The following is a 20269-nucleotide window of genomic DNA, read 5'->3' as shown; positions in this document are numbered from 1 at the left end:
TTTTGTTCATGTTACTTCCCTACAAGAAAATAAACTTGATCCTCGGTCTATGAGATTTATTTTTTTGGGGTACTCTCACACCCAGAAAGGTTATGTCTGTTACAATCATACCCTTCGTAGGATGCTTGTTTCTCTGTATGTGACTTTCTTTGAGGACACCTTTTTCTACTCCTCCCATGATGCTCCTCCAGGATGGACATTTCCTTCTACCACTTCGTGTCTGCTTGTGCCTCTCAATGTTGATATTAATCCACCCCCTGATGCACCGGCCATACCTTCACCTGTGTAGTTGTCGGATCCACCAGAGGTAAGTCCTTCTCCTCCTATGTTTGGGCCTGAATTTGATACTAGGCCTATTTCTTTAAGAAAGGAACGTCGTTCTTGTACTACTTCACATCCTATCTCAAATTTTATATCTCACCATCGCTTGTCTTCCGAGTGTTTTCAATTCCTTGCTTCTCTTTCTTCTACTTCCATTCCACAGTCGTATAGGAGGCTCTAAAGCATCCAGGATGGAAAGCGGCTATGGATGAAGAAATGCACGCCTTTTATGAAAATCAAACCTGGTCCTTAGCATCACTCCCAAAATGTAAAAGACCGGTTGGTTGTAGATCGGTGTTTTCGGTGAAACATAACCCGGATGGATCGGTTGCTCTTCTTAAAGCTCGACTCATTGCTAAAGGTTATACTCAATGCTATGAGATAGATTATGAGAAGACCTTCTCTCCTGCTGCCAAATTGAATTCGGTACGTATCATCTTATCTATTGCTACTAACTCATCATGGCTCATATATCAATTGGATGTCAAAAACACCTTTTAAATGGTGACATAAGTGAGGAAATTTATATGGTTCAACCACCTGGTTATGTGGTTGAGGGGGAGTTGGTATGCTGGTTAAAAAAAATTTTATACGGGCTTAAACAGTCCCCTCAGGCTTGGTTTGATAAATTTAGTCAAGCATTTCTACGGTTTGGTTTTCATCGGTGCTCGGTTGATCATTCAGTATATTTTAAAGATATTATCAAAGGGAAGATATTATTGGTTATATATGTTGATGATATTATCTTAACCGATGACAATGCTCAAAGCATACAAGAAGTGAAGAATATGATATGTTAGGAATTCAAGACTAAAGATTTGGGTATGGTTAAATATTTTTTGGGCATAGAAGTTCTTCAATCCAAGCATGAGATAATATTGTCTTAGTGAAAATATGTCTTGGATCTCCATGAAGAAATAGGAATGAAGGGTTGTCGACCAATTGACACACCTATGGATACAAATGTAAAATTGTGTGGCACGAATGAAGAAGATATTGATATTGGAAAATATCAAAGACTCGTGGGAAAACTGATCTATCTCACGGTAACTAGGCCGAACATATCATATGTTGTAAGTGTGATAAGTCAATTCATGCACAAAGCACAAATTACCCACTTGCAGGCCTTAGAGAGAATATTACGATACCTAAAAGGAGCTCTAGGAAGAGGATTGTTGTATAAAAAACATGGGCACTTCAACATAGAAGACTTCTCATATGCATATTGGGCTGGATCACCTGATGATAGGAAATCTACATCGGGATATTGTATTCTTGTTGGAGGGAACATGGTTACATGGAAAAGTAAGAAGCAAAATGTGGTTGCAAGATCTAGCGCCGAAGCAGAATACAGAGCTATGAACCATACAATTAGTGAACTTTTATGGATTAGGACCCTTATAAAAAAGGTTCCATGGGTCTGCATTGTGATAACCAAGTATCCATTCATATTACTTCAAATCCAGTCTTCCATTAAAGAACTAAACATATTGAGGTGGATTGTCACTTTATACGGGAGAAGTTTCAAGCAGGAATAATCTCCCTCAAACATGTTTCATCTCAAGAGCAAGTAGTTGATATTCTCACTAAACCCGTTACATCTAAAATCCTATCTTTTATATGTGGCAAGCTGAGTATTTATGATGTATTTTCTCCTCTAGCTTGAGGGGGAGTGTTGGAAGATGGGCTCAATCCCACAAGCTCAAGACAAGAAGCCCATACGTCAAAGGAGTGGCATATGTGTAAAATATGGTACTTTCCATAAAGATGGCATAGAGGTGTAAATATGTGTTCCTTTTGTGTCTTTTGTTTTATCAAGTTATAGCCCTAAGGGCATTGTAAAACTATAAATAAAGTCATTGGCTAAGAGCTAGAGCATTGAAGCCCTCTCATCTCCTTCCACAAATTTGTCCTGCCCTCCTCTTTCTTATTTGACACAAACCCTTCTTCCCGTAATCCAAACTCTCTCCTTCTACGTTCTTCTTCTCCTCTCCTTTCTCTCTTCTTCTTCTTCTTCTTCCTCGTTGATCTAAAGTTCTTCTCATGGGATTTTAAATTCTACAAACATAAGTACATACAATCCTCAATTTATATGTTTTTCACTAGAAGTACTCTAAATGTGAATAGCAATATTCTTTGTTCCTAGAAAATCATATTCTAATTTATTCCAAAAATCCTTAGCTTATTTATAAGATAAGAATCAACTATTTCATCATCTAATTAACTAAGAATGAGTTCCAAAGCCTTAGCATTACCACTATATTTTCCAATGTCTAAGTCATCCCAATCATATATTTTTTTAGAAATATTCCTTCCTTTAATGTTTTGGGATGGGATGAAGGGTTGACTAAGGATGTCTTCTCATAATCAAAATCCAATAGACTATAAGAAAAAATCCATTCTTAATCTCTACCATTTGTATTGTGAAGTAATGAGCATGGGAGCGAAAAAGGGATCATGACCCTCTTGAAACGTAATTTTTACTTGAGATGCCATTTGAAATCAGAGTTATGAGAATAAAATAGGTTTTGATTTCAAAGGGTGCCTACTCTAATACTAATTGTTGGCCCACTTGGCTTCTCAAGAGGGGGGTGAATTGATATTTTATAATAAAAAATATTAGTAGTCTTAGTTATTCATCGTTCGAATCATGGAATTAAACATAAGTTGTAACGTTAACTACACAACCATAAAAAGGAACATAGATTTTTTTTATCAACATTTCCCTAATGGTAGTCACCACCCAAGAACCCTTGGAAAAATAACACAATCTTGCTCTAATAGCTGGGAAAATACAAAAGAGATTTTGGCTCTCTTTAAGCCACGTGTAATAATATATTACATGATTTCAATCTCTCCCAAGATATTACAATTAGATTCTAGCTCTAGTGGGCCTTTTCCTTTCTAGACTTAAGGTCTTAGACAACCTTTACGAATTTCCAAAGAAAAAGGAAAAATATACAAACTTACAAATTGTTTTGGAGAAATTATCTTTTCTTTAAGTGATATCCAAGTCTACAAAATTTAAGCACGAAGCAGAATGTGTAGGGGGCTTGGTAGAAATTGAGATGCCTATGAAGATTGAAGTGAGAACAAAAGTTTGGGCAGTTTTTGGAATTTCTCCTCTAATGGTTAAAAATGAGGAAGTGAGACTCAAATCAATTTTTAGAGTTTGGATATTCGAATATAGGCACAAGTCAACTTCCTTAGGATGTTTGGAGGGGTAATTGTAAGTTCCCCAATCCAAACTAGTCGTTATTTGCCCGTTTACAAAAAATTGACATCTCATTAATCGATCAATGTAAGTGAATGATCGATCAATCGAGTGTAATGGTTATATTTTTATAAAAAATGGCTTATTAATTGATGATCAATCAATATTTTACTATTGGGCCTGACAAGTTAAGTTGACCAATCAGTGTACACTGATTGATTGATCACATGTATGATAGATCAATGTCTAGGCAACCATCGATCATGCATTAAGTCCCTTACTGGCAGGATTCTACTTGACCGATTGGTCCAACAGGGTGATCAGTTATGCTTTACAAATTTTGCATTCTTGGACATGTATGTTCAATCAATCCACATGGAATATTCTGGTTGATTGATCAATCCAAAGCCACTTTTCTATAATTGACATTATAGCATTAAAAATTTTATTCCTAAGTGTAACTAACATGTTTAAAGGTTAGACATGCATCGATAAAACATGTTATGAAGGCAAGTATCCTAGCAAGTTTTAGTCATATGTATGCATCGGCTAAACATGATTTTGAAAAAACATTGTGCCCTAAAGCATTATACCATATATGTGCTTAAACAATCGAAGTTTGGTGGCTATCTACTTACATGATAGAATTCTTGAGATGCTCTATACGACTTAACTCTACTCTTCAATTCTTTGTTTATCTTCTTTTTTTAAGTTCTTCTTCTCAAGAATAATCTTCAATATCATTTTGTGTTGGGTCTTGACTTGGCAATTTGATTCAGCATTTGTATATCTTTAGCTTTTGCCCTGGACCTCATAATATTCATGTTGGAAAAAATGCGTCTAACTACACAGATAACACCGTTAGTAGCACACTTTAAGCTTCCCAGTTTGTCATCATCAAGACAATGGAGATCAATGTGATTCTATAATAGGTCTAATAGAGCCTCCAGGGGTATTTTGGTTTTTTTATTTTAAAATCCAAAAGTTAGTCAAAGAAGAATCCTAATTTAGAAAACCATGTTTACAATAAAGTTAGTTTCTTTATTGGAGTCCTAGCTTCCTATTTTGATGTAGTTTCTTGTCTAATGTATTTCTTTTTAGGAGTCCTAGTTTCCCACTTAGATTTATTTCTTGTCTAATGTAATTTCTAAAGTTAAAAAATTCTACAGTCCAGACAAGGTGTTATTTAAGTCGTAGTTAAAGTAGGAGTCTTTCATTTTGAATGTATTTGAAAGATGTTAACCGATTAGGCAAGGGTAAAGGAATAAATCACCTAAAATATTTAGTTTATTTTTTATTTTTTATTTCTCCTCTCTCTCCAACTCGTGCCTTACCACCACTCTTCTCTTTTCTCCTCTCTTCTTCTCTTATTTCCAACTAGCTCTCTCTCAATCTCCCTTTGTCCATCTACTTTCTCTTCCCTTCTATCTTATTCAAATCCTCTTAACCTTTATCTTTCAACTCTTTCATGCACTTTTAAGAAAACATATGACATGTGCCAAAGGGATTCTACCAATTGGTATCATAGTATTCCTTCTCTAGGACCTCTATCTCAGCAATTACCAGAGCTAGAAATCTATCAGATTATCTACTTTAGAAGAATAATAATTTATATGGTAAAGTGATACTTTATTCAAGTCTAGTTTTGGATGCAATAAGTTTTAAGTTAATTGAAGCTCTTTGTAAAGATATATTATCCTTATGGGAATTGACAAGGGTTCTGTTGCAAAATGAAACAAACCAAGCATCGACAAGAAATTTGAGGTGAGAGCTTACATAGCAAGTTATATACCAAATTAAATATCTTTGAGTATAATCTCCTAATCAAGAAACAACTTAATATTATAATTTTTTTTTTGTCCAAGTCCAAATGAATTGCATAAGTATGATGGTCAAAAATATTGTCCACACTTAATATAGATAAGTATGGTGATATGTCATAAACAAAACCCTAACTCTACCGATCTGTAAATAAAAACATATAAGTTGAAATCTAAAAATTGTATACCCAACTAGGGATGGCATCGAACCAAGCGGGTTCGTGAGCGGCTCGAGCTCAACTCGATTCCGGCTCAGTTCAATTTATCTGGATCTCGAACCGAGTTCAAGATCCAGATAAGGCCTGTTAGAGTTAACAAACCGAACTCGACCGAACCATGGTTCGGTTCGAAAGCTCACAAGTTGGCTCGATAACGGGCTCGAGAATCGGGAGTGGGAGCTAGAGCGACCAGGGAGGGGGGGGGGGGTCACCACCGAGCCTCTCCCTTCTGCTGCTATGGCCGCCTTCACCGCTGCTCGGTTCAAGCTCAATTAAATTTTTAGGCTCGAGGCTAGGGTCGGTTCAAGCTCAAGTTCAAAATATTTAAATTAAGCTCAGCTCGAACATATGAAGGTTCAGACTTAGCTGGATTCGATGCCACCCTTATGTCCAATTTTAAGTAGAGGTCATGCCCAATTTTATGTAGAGGTCATGCCTAATTCTATGTAAAATATATGCATCATTTTTTATATAATTTATTTGACATATATTTATTGAAAAGTTTTAAATGTATATTGGAGTTCAAACTCGAAACATGTATTTTTTTAAAAAATTTAAATAAATGTTGAAGCTCGTGTTCAGCTCGAACTCGGTTAAAATTATTAGGCTCGAGCTTGATAACAATTTTAGGATCGAGGCTGAGCTGGACTCGGCTCGAGTTCGAGTTTGAAATATTTAAATCAAGCTCGACTTGAACATAGGCAAGTTCAGGTTTGACTCGGCTCGATGCCACTCCTATACCTGACCCAACCCAAATTTTGTAGTTCAATACTCTGTAAGCCCATAAAAGTCACATGTGTTCTCAAATAAACAAGTAGAATTTTGTAACTTATCTTAGGGTATTTAAGTAAGAAATAACTTTTTAAAAGTAGTTTCTCTCTCCTCTTCAAAAAAAAAACCTTAAACTTTTTTAAGCTTACTAATAGTCTAATAGATTTTTGTAACTCTTCTAGGGTATAAGAAAACAAAAACCTTTTTAAGTTTTTTCCTTATGACATTAAATCTTATTATTTAAAAAAGATCATAAATTTATATATTATCAGTTTAATATAAGGTGTGTTGTACTAAAGCAGGATAAACGCAGTGTCGTTCTCTTATTCAATTTAAATTACCCAACAATCAGCCTAACTGTTAAGTTCCAAACAAAATCACTTTCGCATCAATTACAATAGCAGTTGCTGGAGTTGAGCTGCAGCAACAACCACTTCTGCTTCCTCTTTCATTTCAGCTTTAATGGCGGCAGCCAGCTGATCGTAAGCTTCTCCCCACGCATTTCCCATCTTTTCACTCCACTTATCCCCTACTGCTTCCTTAATGGTCCTGAGCAGAGCTTCCTTTACCACCTGTAAATCCCATATAGGTTTAGCAATGGCAGGTACGGAAAATCTTCAAATTTTAAAGAGCTTAAATACCTCAAAATGAGGATCAATGACACCCTTTTTGAGATGAACAGATCCCAGATACTTTAAAGTGGCCTCCGCGACGACAACTTGACCCTTCTCCCGGAGTTGAACGGCTGATTCACAAGTCTGGCAAATGTTTGTTCAAATTAGAATAAAAAAAAATCGACTGTAAAAGAGGAGGGAAAATAAAATAAAAAAGTTGGTTCGTCTAATTTTTTACCATCTTGAAGACTTTCACGGCATGAGCCTTGAGCCTGGGGTTGTTCTGGGGGATTTCGTCTGAATCTTTGAGGAAAGAGAACATGGCTTTGGCAGCCGGGGCTATCTCTAAGATCCTGAGAGAAATGAGTGGCAGACAGAAATCCCATCAATGATTTGAAAAGCTAAAAAATCGAAGCAAGCGATAGTCTGTGTGTAAAGACTCACGTGGTGAAGAATTTGAGGCTGATCTCTGGAATGTCCAGCTTCAGGATTTCCCATGATTCCTTAACTAAACCTTCTTGCTCCTCCGTGAAAGCCATTGACGACTCTGTTTTGCCAGTGCTAGCTTCTTCCTGCAGCACGCCATTGTGTGCATTCAATAAACGCTATTAACACAATAAAATCGCTGAGAAACAGTTATTTTCAACAAAAAAAAATTATTAAAAAATAATAATAATAAATAAGATGCATAAAAAATTATTTCTAAATTACAATTGAGTGAAATTTCGTGAATCCAGAAACGTAATGTAATGTCAATCTGTGTACAAAATATTTTTATGTGACAGATGTTCGGGTTTTGAGCAGAAATTGACAATGGACACTGTTTGAGTGTCGAAATTCAAATACCGTTCAAACTACCGTGTTTTGATATGTTATTGAAAGCGTCCAGAGATGAGAAATCACCTTCTTCAATTGGGGTGTTTCAGCTGCTGCTGCTTCTTTCATCTGAGCTTTAATGGCTACTGCCAACTGATCGTAGGCTTCTCCCCACGCACTACCCATCTCATCACTCCATTTTGCCCCCATCGCGTCCTTAATTGTCCTCAATAAGGCTTGCTTGACCACCTGAAGCTCAAAGGGCATTCATTCGTCAGGAACAAGCAAGCCATGAAATAAGGTCAAAAATACCCCTCTTCTTCAAATACCTCAAAGTGAGCATCGATCACACCCTTCTTAACATGAACAGATCCCAGGTTCCTTAAGGTAGTCTCTGCCACCACAACCTCACCCTTCTCTCGCAGTTGAACTGCCGATTCACAGGTCTGCAAAACCTAGCGTCTCAGAAAAAACTGATTTCAGGAGATATTTATATTAGATCAGATAGATTAGATTATCTTTACCATCTTAAACACTTTAACAGCGTGCGCTTTCAGCCTGGGGTTGTTCTGAGGTATTTCATCAGAATCTTTCAGAAACGAAAACATGCCTCTCGCAGCAGGAGCTATTTCTAGTATCCTGAAACAGCAAAACATGTTAACGAAAAGGTTCCTGATAAAATTGGAGGAAGATAAACCAAAAGGGGAGAAGACAGATCTTACGTAGAGAAGAATTTGAGACTCAGATCCGGGATATTGAGCTTCATAATCTCCCATGACTCCTTCACTAGAGCCTCCTGCTGCTCCGTGAATGCCATTGCCAACTCTTTTCTGGACTCCTTTGCTTGATTCTTCGGTCATCTTTCTCCTCTTATATGTTCGCCGTCAACGCATCACGAGCAGTTCGTGGGATTGCGCACGCATAGAAAATCGTCTTTGCGGTGGGCACCGGTTCTGACACGACTCGAAAATTGAGAGTTTTTGTCGTCGGTTTCCGCCTGGTTTGGCTTATGCGTCGTGTGTTGCTGATGAGGAGAAGGAATTCCAGCGTGCAACTCTGGCTTGGAAGGAATATGTTAATGCTTAAAATATAATAAACTGATAAATCATGGAGGCTTGCGGTGGGCACTGGTTTAGATACGACTAGAAAATTGAAAGTTCTGCGATGGTGGGCTCATAGGCTGCCGCCACCATGACTCCACGTTCTTTTGTCAAATCCGATATCTCATTAACTATCAAATTTGTCCACAACTTTGTGCTCGGCGTTGCGATTGCTTTGAAGTATCCACTGTATTCTTCGACGTGATAATGACTAATAAAAATTACAGGGAGGGGGGAGAGGTATCTCGGGTTTATTTATAATGGTATCCCAATAGTGATTTTTTTAGAGTTAAATAAATTATGGTACGAGAAAAGGAGGTCATCTCTTCTTCAATAATAATATCTTGTCCAAAAAGACATAATACCAGTTTCTTCAATAATAATATCTTGTCCAAAAAGACATAATACCAGTAGTTGTAATGTAACATGATCATCTTTTAACACATATAACACGAATTAAAATAATAAATTTTATAGAATTAACCCATAAAATAATCTAATATAAATATCTATACCAAATAATATGTTGACCAAGGAATAATCTATTAATTCTTCAAAATAATAATCTAGCCAAAGAAAAATATTTACCGAGTCACATCGTGTCAAATAGTAGACAAATATATCGGAGTTGTGGTAGAAATATGTATAAGTTTTGGTCAGACATGTATACCGAGACAGAAAATAAGTGGCCCAAGGTTGACTCGGACCGAGTTGGTCTGGGTTGACTCGGTCTGGCTGGTGCAGAAGCAGTAAGTGTCCTTGGCTTGCTGATTTGCCCCGGGCGGGTCCGGTCAGAGACTCGACAGGCGCTGAACCGGCGCTCAATGAAATTTTCTTCACTTAGAAAACCTTTAATCGGGAAATATTTCATCTTCTTCCTCGGGCAGCTGGCGCCCGAACAGAGCGGGAGAGCTCAGACGACAATCACGGTAGGAGATCTCGGATAAGCTTTTCGAAATATATCAATCTTCCGAAAAAAGAGGATGAGAGCCATTTTATCTTCGGAAGTTATGGAAACAGCATAAATGACCAGCGAGGAGATTAATAGGCAGATATCCGATGAACCAAGGATCACGGACCAGAATTTTTCTGGATGCCGGCTTCCGAATCAGAACATGACAACGCCTTTGTCCAGAAACAGCAACCAAGCTAGCAGTATCAATCAGCCAGCGTCTTGGTGCTGTCGTCTTTGGCCTTAAAAAACAGAACCAAGGCCGGATCAATTTTCTGGATTGACGGTAGATTGATTCTTCGTCCAGAAATGGAAATGCATATCCTCTATTGGAATTCGCTTTGTCTCGGGCAGTAGGAAGATGATGAACAACGTCATAATTATAATTAAGCAAACGCAAAGCATATTGACGCAGACCACTATACTCTGCCCAACGGATCTGGTCTCCAGAGGGAAGATTTCACTGGGAACCAATCACTCAAGAGGCCCCCATGATCACTCATAGACAAGGCAGAACAAGCAAGTCATGATCACTAGCAAGATGTCGTCGGCTCTGGGGAGTATTTGCCCGTGACCGAACTTAGCTGCCAGTACTCCGGCCACAGTCGACATTGCTATTATCATTTGACAGCCGGCTTCAATGAACATAGCCCTCCGTCCAACTCTGTCAACCAACGTCAGTGAAACAAATGGTGCAATAGCAAGCATTCCACTAGTTAAAATGAAGGAGTAGAGAGACGCGCCAGATCCAAAACCCATGCTTGGGAAGATAACCGGAGCGTAAAACAGAATAGAGTTGTTGCGTGTGAGTTGTTGTAACGCTGAGTCAAGAGACCCAAACTCGGAACTTGACTTGGTATTATCGAGCGCTTCTCGCTTAGCTCATGACAGGAATAAAAAATTCACCATAATTCCACCTTTTAATTTTTCTGATCAAGAAGAAACAAGTAACAAAATTTAAAACCGAATTCATCAACTATAAAAAAAAAGAACATCAATATGAGAAAATAAAAATAATGGGTTTCTAGAATCCTGAAAACCATAACTACGAGTCCTGAAAATCAATGCTCTGATACCATGTTGAATTTATGGACAAGTGAAATACTTCATTGCCTTCATTAACTTATTATAATCAGAATACATGAACCTCTATTTATAATAGAGGAAGGCAGTAGAGTCCAATTACAATAAAACTATATTTGTCTTAATTACACCCAAACTCTAATACTTAAAGATAAGTCCTAGCATAATTAAATAACTCAATATAGATAAGAGACAAACATAACTCAAACTAGTACTCTTCTAGGACGTGACCATAAGATAAAGATGCATTTGTGAGTCCTTCTTGATCTTCCAACTTATGTGATAAGGATGCTACCTCGTGGTAATCTTGGTGGGTCCTTCTTCTTATGTGCTTGGGCCCATATTGTGGGCATTCCTTAGTGGTGTGACCCATCTTATAATATTTTTAGATATGTGGGACTTCCTTGGTCGTGTGGGCTTGTGCCTATCTTCCAACATAACTTAAATGAGCCTAATCTGGATCTCGAACTCGGTTCAAGATCCAGATAAACCGGATCGAACAGAATCGAGCTCGAGTCGTTCGCGAACTAGCTTGGTTTGATGCCACCCCTACTTGCGCTCTTTAGGTTTCTCAATTAGGTCTCCTAAGTACATTCCTAAGTGTAAATCTAAGAGTCACCACTTTTATATGAATTTCGTGGAATCACGCCACGTGCAACAGATATTATGAGAAAGGAAAAAGATTAGGACAATTGCAACTACTTGAATCATTTATACACCATAAAACCTCACTACATATTTTTTTAGGTTTTCTTATCTTGACTCGTACTTGATTATACCCCAACGATTCAACTAATAAGGGTCATTATCATAATTATAACAAAGCTAGAACAAGTTTGTATCTGATGGTATACACTACCTTGTAGTGGGTAACTCTTCTCGACCATGTAAATCATTGTGTTTGATTGATTAGTTGTTCTACTCCGTTTTACCATTGCATCACAATGATAGATTGGAAGCCTTGTTTTGCTTAAATTCTTTTCTTAAGATAATGATCAAATTATTTTTTTCACTAATTATTTTTGGGAATAATAATGGTCAAATTCTCATTTTCTTTTCTTTTCCATGGAGTTCCAAATAGACCCTCAAGGTTAAGAATCTTGTCTTGAACAAAAAAATCATAAAGGTTTTGTGTGATACCGTTGCGAGTAGGAGTTCTATTTTTTCAGTTTAAGGATAGAAGATAATTCTTGAGTCAACTTGAGTTTCCTTGAGCTCATCCAAAAACAGACATTCCATGTTCCTAAGCCTAAAAACTCAAGTCTCCTCGAGTGAACTCAAGGAACCCCACAAACATCAATGTGGGTCCTTGGTCCCACTTAATCGACTAGTATGTTGGGTGCGGATGACTTGGTACTTGGCATTTGACACTCCACCCCCTTGTTCGAATCCCCGAGGGGACTTTGGTTTGTTTGGATTTGGTTTGGTCTTTGGATTTGATTTGATCTTTGCATTTGGTGGGGTGGGTGTAAGTGTGGGTCCTTGGTCCCATTTAATTGACTAGTCTTTTCGGGTTATATTGGTTAGGTGCTTACATGGTATCAGAGTAGGTTTGTTTGGCCCGCCCGGCGTTCGAATCCCCGTGGGGACTTTGCATTTGGTTTGGATTTAGTTTGGACTTTGAATTTGGCGGGGTGGGTGTTGCCTTCGCTATTAAGGAGTTCTCCTTTTAGCGCACTGCTGTCTTACATGGTATCAGAGCAGGTTTCGCACATCCCGCCTTTGAATCCCTGCACTTCACATGTTTGACGCGGGGACTTTGCATTTGCATTTGTTTTTATATTTGGAATTTGTCCTGGGTATAACCTAGGGGTTTGTTTTGCGGGGGAGTGTTGGAATATGTTGGTGATATGTGTTAAGACTTGGCTTTCCGCACCTTCAAACGACTAGTCGATTAAGTGGGACCAAGGACCCACACTTACAGCTACTGCTGCCATTTCCATCATCGATGTCATCGCCGAGCTTCTGACATTAACATAGGAGTATTATTCCATCTTCAGTAGTTGTTTTTTTGCTCGAGTCGGATTACTCCAATCGGCAACGCAACTGTCGCCACTGTTGTCCAACTCTAAAGGAAGTTTTCGTTGCTTTGTTGCCATTTCTAGATGAACTGTATTTCTATTTCATCTCATTCAAGAAATCTGGGTAGAAAATTATTTGCGAAAGAAGATTACAATCCAGAGCTATTTCTTATTTCAAAAAATCTCTTTGCCAGTGTTGCCATTTCTGGACGGCGAACCAGCCACTCTGTTATTTGGGGAAGAAGAATGCAATTGCCAATTTTTTTTTTCATTTCCTAAGTTAGGAAACCAAATCCAGCGCCTTTGCCAGGATGGCCGTCATCCCTGTTCAGAAAGTTCCTCTGCTGATTCACCGGGAAATACTCTGCTATTGTCCAAAAATTTTCCACTGGTTTTCCGCTCTATTAGGAACCCGGGGAGGAAGACGAGTTGCCAAATTAGATGTTTCCTAAGTTAGCCAACATCAATTAATCAGCGGGCCCCCACCTATTCAGCCGCAACCCGGACCGAGCGAGTTAACCTAGCAGCTTTCCAATCGAGTGTGACTTCTGTTTCTTAAAGAGTCAACCCATAACAACTCGGCTTGGGTCAACAACCTGACTCGGGCCACTTATTTTCTACCTCGACATACGTGCCAAAGTTTTATACATATTTTGGCACAACTTGGTAAATTTTTCTCTAGCTGGATTATTATTTTGAAGAATTGACAAATTATTCCTTGATCAGCATATTATTTGGTACAAATATTTGTATTAGATTATTTCATGGGTCAATTTTATAATAATTATTTTGGTTCGTGTTATATGGGCCCAAGCCCATTTGACCTGCTGCTACTGTGTCTCTTTGGATGAGACATTATTATTAAAGAAGAGGGAGCCTTAATACCTTTTCTCATACCATAATTTATTTGACTCTAAAAAAATTCACGATTAGCACACCATGAGAGTCGGTGTCCGGATTGGGACACCAGGATAAATAAGCCCACTTCCCCCATTAATGTCATTTATTACTCTACCACTTGAGAGTCGTTGTCTTGTGGAGGGACATGGTGGTGGAGGTGGACACTTCAGAGCAATGCTGATAGACACACTACCTACAGAAGACAGAGTATGCCCTACATCCAGCACAAGTTAAGACTGGAGTGTGGAGCAATGTCTTAGAGGCTATGAGTGGTTTACTCCCACTTGTATTATGCCAGCTGGGCCTCATGAACGAGAGCACCAGTGTGAGGGGAAGTGTTGGAAGATGAAGGCATATTGGAAGATGTACCATTTTATATAAAAAAAAATTTTAAACATCATTTGCAGCAAGTTGGGAGTTCATGTTGTTCTCTCACCCCCTGCTTGAGGGGGAGTGTTGGAAGATAGGGCCCAAGCCCACACGACCAAGGAAGATCCACATATGCAAGTGTGTTGGAAGATGGGCTAAAGCCTATATGACATCTTCTCACCCCCAACTTGAGGGGGAGTGTTACAATGTGGGGTCCACCCATGGTGCTCGAGCTGGTGGGACCCACTATGAGAACGTAGGTCATCAAGAAGAATCCTAGAGGACTTGGGACACCAAGAAGATTCATCTCCCAAAGCAAGCACGAGTTAAGGAATCAAGAAGCACAAGCTTAATTGATTTAGAAGACTTGAAGATCAAGTGGGACCCACAAAGATCTCACGAGCTGGCACTCTTATCAAGGTGCACTGGAGGATCATGAGGGACCCACAAGGATAAGGCCACAAGCTGTTTTATCCCTTATAATCTTGTGGATAATAAAGGACTCCTAGTTTAACTGTAATTAGTCTTCTAGGAGTTCTAGTTTGAATAGGCGTACTTATATTGAAGAGTTAGAGTTGGAATGTAATTAGGATTGAATGACAAGTTGTATAAGGACTCTACCTCCTCCTCTACTATAAATAGAGGAGTTTTAATTTGGGATTGATCAAGTCACACATTCAATCCCGAGTTGGTTCTCTCTCTCCCTCTCCTTGACACAACTCACCCTTTTATTTTTTATTTTTCTCTTCTCTACCAAGAGCTTTCCTCCCATTTTCTCGTTTTTCTTTCTTATTTCTCTTATTCGTGATCATAGAAAAGGGATCCTAAATTCAACATGGTATCAGAGCAACATATTTAGGATCCCTCGACAAAGGAATGCTCTAGAGAAGTGATGATCAACACCACTCAAAGAAGGCTCTTATATGAAGGAAGAACACTAGCCAAGAGATAAGTGTTCAAATTTTTTCTTTTTCATGCTACTGGTTCTCGTTTTTAGATGATGATTCAAGGATGAATATGTGAATGCTTTCATCTTATTATGTTATGAATATGCATGCCCCTCTATCTAGAAGGAGCTATCAAAATAGTTTTATCGGTTTGGAAATTCTGTTGCCTGGGACCAGTCCATACTCAGATTATTGAAAGACAATTTCGTGGGATAAGATTTCCCTGATAATAGAAGATTGCTATTGATCCTCTTATGAGTGGTTCTCTGGAAAAAAAAATATTTAGCATTGATGCTATATTTACATATACTGAGTTGATTGAAGAAGTGTTACTTGGTGATATTATTTGAAGTTTCTTGAAGAAGAGGAGCCTATCATGGCTTATGAGAATATGAATATCAAAGGTGATATACTGAAAATCACTCACCACCATACCCTTACGTGGGGTATCAAATTTCATGAGTTGGTCCACCTCGGTTAGGAGGTTTCTCATAACCAAAGACCTACTTGGTCACCTCACTACCTGAGGACCACCTATTGATGAAGATGATATTTTTTATATGAAATGGCTGAAGAATGATACTTTGGTAATTGGTTGACTGATAAATAGCATGGAAGCACATGTCTCTAGTAATGTTATTCATCTTGATACTGCTAAACATATTTGGGAGACATGTACTAAACTATATTCAAGCCCTGATACACTGCATAGACCCTATAGTGCGGGCAAAATAGATGATATTAAATGCACTCATTGTAAAATTCGGGGCCACACTATAGACCAGTGTCGTTATAGGGCATGCACTTACTGTGGTAGATATGGCCACTATAAGAAAATATGCTATAAGGCTAATGACAAGTCAGAATCAACAAGGGCTAATCAAGCCCTCATTAGTGATGCACAAGCAGACCATCCCCCAACACCAGCTGCATAGAAAATTATTACTGATGAAGAGTATGAATTATTTTAGAAAATAAAGACCATGCTAGGGTCTTCTCCTAGCCCCTCTGTGACTACTGCTGCCACTACTACTTCAGGTATGCTATATGCCTCCTCTTCATCCTGGATAATTGATTCAGGAGCCTCCGAGCATCTTACAGGTAACAAAACTTTATTACATTATTTATCTCCGAAACTTTCACACAAGTTTATTACCATAGCTGACGGTTCTCAAACCAAAGTCCAAGGAAAAAGTTCCACTTCTGTCACCCATCACTTCCGCTCAATGATATTCTTTTTGTTCCTTCCTTTCCTTTAAACTTGCTCTCTATGAGTCAGCTTACAAAATATTTTAATTGCTTGGTTACCTTCTCACCAACTTCATGTGTTTTCAGGATCTTATAACAAATCAGATGATTGGTGGAGGCCATGAACAAGGGGGTCTCTACTACTTGGACGTGCCAAAGGTCAATATGGTGTCTACTACTGAGAATGAGACACGATTATGGCACAATCGGTTGGGACATCCTTCCATACAATCTCTTCATCATATGTTTCCATCTCTTAAGATAAGGTCAGAATTCAGTTGTAAGGTATGTCAGTTAAGTAAACATCAAAGGAGTACATACTCTCCTTGTCCAGAAGTCAAAAGTAACTTTCATTTTTCATTGATTCATAATGATGTTTGGGGGCCTTTGAGTGTCTCTAATATTTCTCAAGCCAAATATTTTATCAATTTTATTGATGATTTCACTCGCACAACCTGGTTGTTTATTTTTAAGGAGTGTTCTGAGATACCATCTATTTTTAAATCTTTTTATGCAATGGTACTCACACAATTTGGTTAGAAGATAAAAATCCTCCGGTTTGATAATGCCAAAGAGTATATTTCAAAAGACCTTGACTCCTTTTGTCAAGAGAATGACATTATCCATCAGACATCATGTGTCTACACTCCTCAACAAAACGGTGTAGCCGAACAAAAAAATCGTCATATTCTTGAGGTAGCTCGAGGTCTATTATATGCCATGAAAGTTCCATATTTTTATTGGCCCCATGCTGTCCTTATAGTGTGTTTTCTTATAAATCGTCTATCGTCTACTGTTCTTGGGAATAAATCCCCCTACTCTAAACTTTTATCACATGATGATCCTTTTGCATTACCATTGAAAGTTTTCGGTTGTCAATGTTTTGTTCATAATACTTTACCTAGACACAACAAACTTGACCCTAAATCTATAAAGTGTGTCTTTCTAGGATACTCTCGAACACAAAAGGGTTATGTTTGTTATAGTCCCTATTTGCAACGTTTATTTGTGTCCAGGGATGTAACATTCTTTGAAGACTCCTCATATTATTCTGATAGCGCTCCACCCGGTATATCATCAGTACCAAGTTCTCCTCAACCGGTTGTGCCTCGTGATACAGAGATTGTTCATCCCCCAAAGACAGTGGTCGATACCACACCTGTCGAGTTGTCAGATCCACCAGAGGTAAGTCCATCATCACTAGTCGTTTTTGGTCCTAAATTTGATACTCGTCCTATTGCTAAAAGAAAAGAACCTCGTTCATGCACTCAACCTTCTACTTCCCATCCTATCTCCAATTTTGTGTCTCATCAACGCCTCTCACCTCTATGTTTTCAGTTTCTTTCTTCTATTTCCTCCATATCTGTTCCACAGTCATATCAGGAGGCTCTACAACATCCAAGGTGGAAAACAGCAATAGATGAAGAGATGAAGGCCCTTAATGATAATCACACATGGTCTCTGGTCCACTACCTACAGATAAAAAACTCGTTTGTTGCAAGTGGGTTTATACAGTAAAACATAATCCGGATGGGAACATTGCACAACTGAAGGCTCGACTGGTTGCAAAAGGTTTACACTCAATGCTATGGCATTGATTATGATGAGACATTCTCTCTAATGGCAAAAATAACCTCGGTACGTATATTATTATCCTTGGCAGCTAATTCTTCTTGGACCATATATCAACTGGATGTTAAAAATGCATTTCTCAATGGTGATATAAAAAAAAATATTTATATGCAACAACCACCTGGATATGTGGTTGAGGGGGAGTCTGTATGTCACCTTAAAAAATCTCTATATGGTCTAAAGCAATCCCCACGGGCATGGTTTGAGAAATTTAGTCAAGCCATCATACGGGCAGGTTTTTACAAATATTCTGCAGACCACTCAGTCTTTATTGAGAACACAACAAGAGGTAAGGTGATTCTAGCTGTTTATGTTGATGATATTATTTTAACTGGGAGTGATTCTGAGGGCATTCAAAAAATAAAAGAAAGAATATGTGCTGAATTCAAGACGAATGATCTTGGATTAGTGAAATACTTTTTTGGGATTGAGGTCTTACATTCCAGACATGGGATTATTCTTTCCCAAGGAAAATACGCACTTGATCTACTAGAAGAAACAGGTATGATGGGATGAAAACCGGTAGACACTCCTATGAATGCAAATACAAAATTATGTGGAGGCACTGGAGAAGATATTGATATTGGCAAATATCAAAGGTTAGTGGGACGACTTGTTTACCTATGTGTAACGAGGCCAGACATTTCATATGCAGTAAGTGTGGTAAGTCAGTACATGCACAAGCCACAACTTAGTCATTGGCAAGCACTTGAGAGGATACTACATTATCTGAAAGGGGCTCCTCTATAAAAAACATGGTCACTTCAACATTGAGGGATTCGCGGATGCAAATTGGGTTGGATCCCCAGATGATAGAAAATCTACTTCTGGTTTTTTCCCGATGGTTGGAGGAAATCTCGTAACATGGAAAAGCAAAAAACAAAATGTAGTAGCACGGTCAAGTGCATAAGTAGAATACAGAGCCATGGCACACACTGTAAGTGAACTTTAATGGATAAGTTCCATTCTCACTGAATTGGGATTTTATTAAGAAGCTCCAATTGACCTATACTGTGATAACCAAGTAGCAATATATATTGCATCGAATCCAGTCTTCCATGAGAGGACAAAGCACATTGAGGTCGATTGCCACTTTATATGAGAAAAATTCCAAGCTGGTCTCTTATCCCTGAAGCACATCTCATCACAAAATCAAGTTGCAGACATCTTCACCAAACCAGTCACTCACAAGATTATGTCTACCTTATGCAGCAAGCTGGGTGTTTATGAGGTCTTCTCACCCCCAGCTTGAGGGGGAGTGTTACAATGTGGGGCCCACCATGGTGCTCGAGCTGGTGGGACCCACCATGAGAACGTAGGTCATCAAGAAGAATCTTAGAGGACTTGGAACACCAAGAAGAGTCCTCTCCCAAAGCAAGCACGAGTTAAGGAATCAAGAAGCACAAGCCGAATTGTTTTAGAAGACTTGAAGATCAAGTGGGACCCACAAAGATCTCACGAGCTGGCACTCTTATCAAGGTGCATTGGAGGACCATGAGGGGCCCATAAGGATAAGGCCACGAGCTAGCTTATCCTTTATAATCTCGTGGGTAATAAAGGACTCCTAGTTCTACTCCAATTAGTTTTCTAGGAGTTCTAGTTTTAATAAACTTACTTATATTGAAGAGTTAGATTTGGAATGTAATTAGGATTGAATGACAAGTTGTATAAGGACTCTACCTCCTCCTCTACTATAAATAGAGGAGTTGTAATTCGGAATTGATCAAGTCACACATTCAATCCCGAGTTGGTTTTCTCTCTCCCTCTCCTTGACGCAGCTCACCCTTTTCTTTTTTATTTTTTCTCTTCTCTACCGAGAGCTTTCCTCCCCTTTTCTCATTTTTCTTTCTTCTTTCTCTTGTTCTTGACCATGGAAAAGGGATCCTAAATTCAACACCTTTCTTATAATTTTTCATTTTCTGATAGGTTCATCTAGAACCATGAAAAATCTAGGTAGAAAGGGCCAACTAGATCTAGAATCCAGCTAATCTCATGGAGAAATTTAAGTTATAATCTTGTATTTGGGCATACACGTAATTTAAAAGAGATCCAAAATCTATTTCTTGTAATTCCAAGGTAATAGAGTGATTATGAGTCAAATTTTTCCAGCACGGGTTCTTGGACATTGAATACCAATAGGGGAACATCGACAATAAAAAATTTGGTATTGGAGGTAAGATTGGAACTCAATTAAAATCTGATTAAGATAAAATCTGAAGATAAATTACTCCTCCCCGAAGGGC

At 38.4% G+C, this 20269-nt stretch overlaps 1 protein-coding gene across 1 annotated transcript; it reads right to left on the bottom strand.

Annotated features, from left to right (window-relative positions):
- Window positions 1-6641: 6641 nt before the first annotated feature.
- Window positions 6642-8814, bottom strand: LOC137944387 (anaerobic nitrite reductase Glb1-2-like). The gene is made up of 8 exons (XM_068790060.1): window positions 8497-8814; window positions 8299-8413; window positions 8104-8220; window positions 7862-8023; window positions 7403-7530; window positions 7197-7311; window positions 6986-7102; window positions 6642-6916 (listed from the first exon to the last, which is right to left on the bottom strand). The coding sequence occupies exons 1-8, from the start codon at window positions 8589-8591 to the stop codon at window positions 6737-6739; spliced, it is 1029 nt and encodes a 342-aa protein (XP_068646161.1). The 5' UTR covers window positions 8592-8814; the 3' UTR covers window positions 6642-6736.
- Window positions 8815-20269: the final 11455 nt, after the last annotated feature.

This window comes from Aristolochia californica, unplaced genomic scaffold (genome assembly GCF_029961685.1).
Source record: "Aristolochia californica isolate CCGP_79_NKW_82.1479 unplaced genomic scaffold, dmAriCali1.0.hap1 SCAF_11, whole genome shotgun sequence".
Taxonomy (NCBI): Eukaryota; Viridiplantae; Streptophyta; class Magnoliopsida; order Piperales; family Aristolochiaceae; genus Aristolochia; species Aristolochia californica.
This window is presented reverse-complemented; position numbering and strand designations above follow the sequence as displayed.

Coding starts and splice junctions, on each gene's coding strand:
- LOC137944387 (XM_068790060.1), bottom strand. CDS start 8,591: ATGGCATTCACGGAGCAGCAGGAGGCTCTAGTGAAGGAGTCATGGGAG. Junction 8,024..8,103: donor TGATCGATGCTCACTTTGAG/GTATTTGAAGAA, acceptor TTTGAGCTTCAG/GTGGTCAAGCAAGCCTTATT. Junction 7,103..7,196: donor CCGTGAAAGTCTTCAAGATG/GTAAAAAATTAG, acceptor AACATTTGCCAG/ACTTGTGAATCAGCCGTTCA.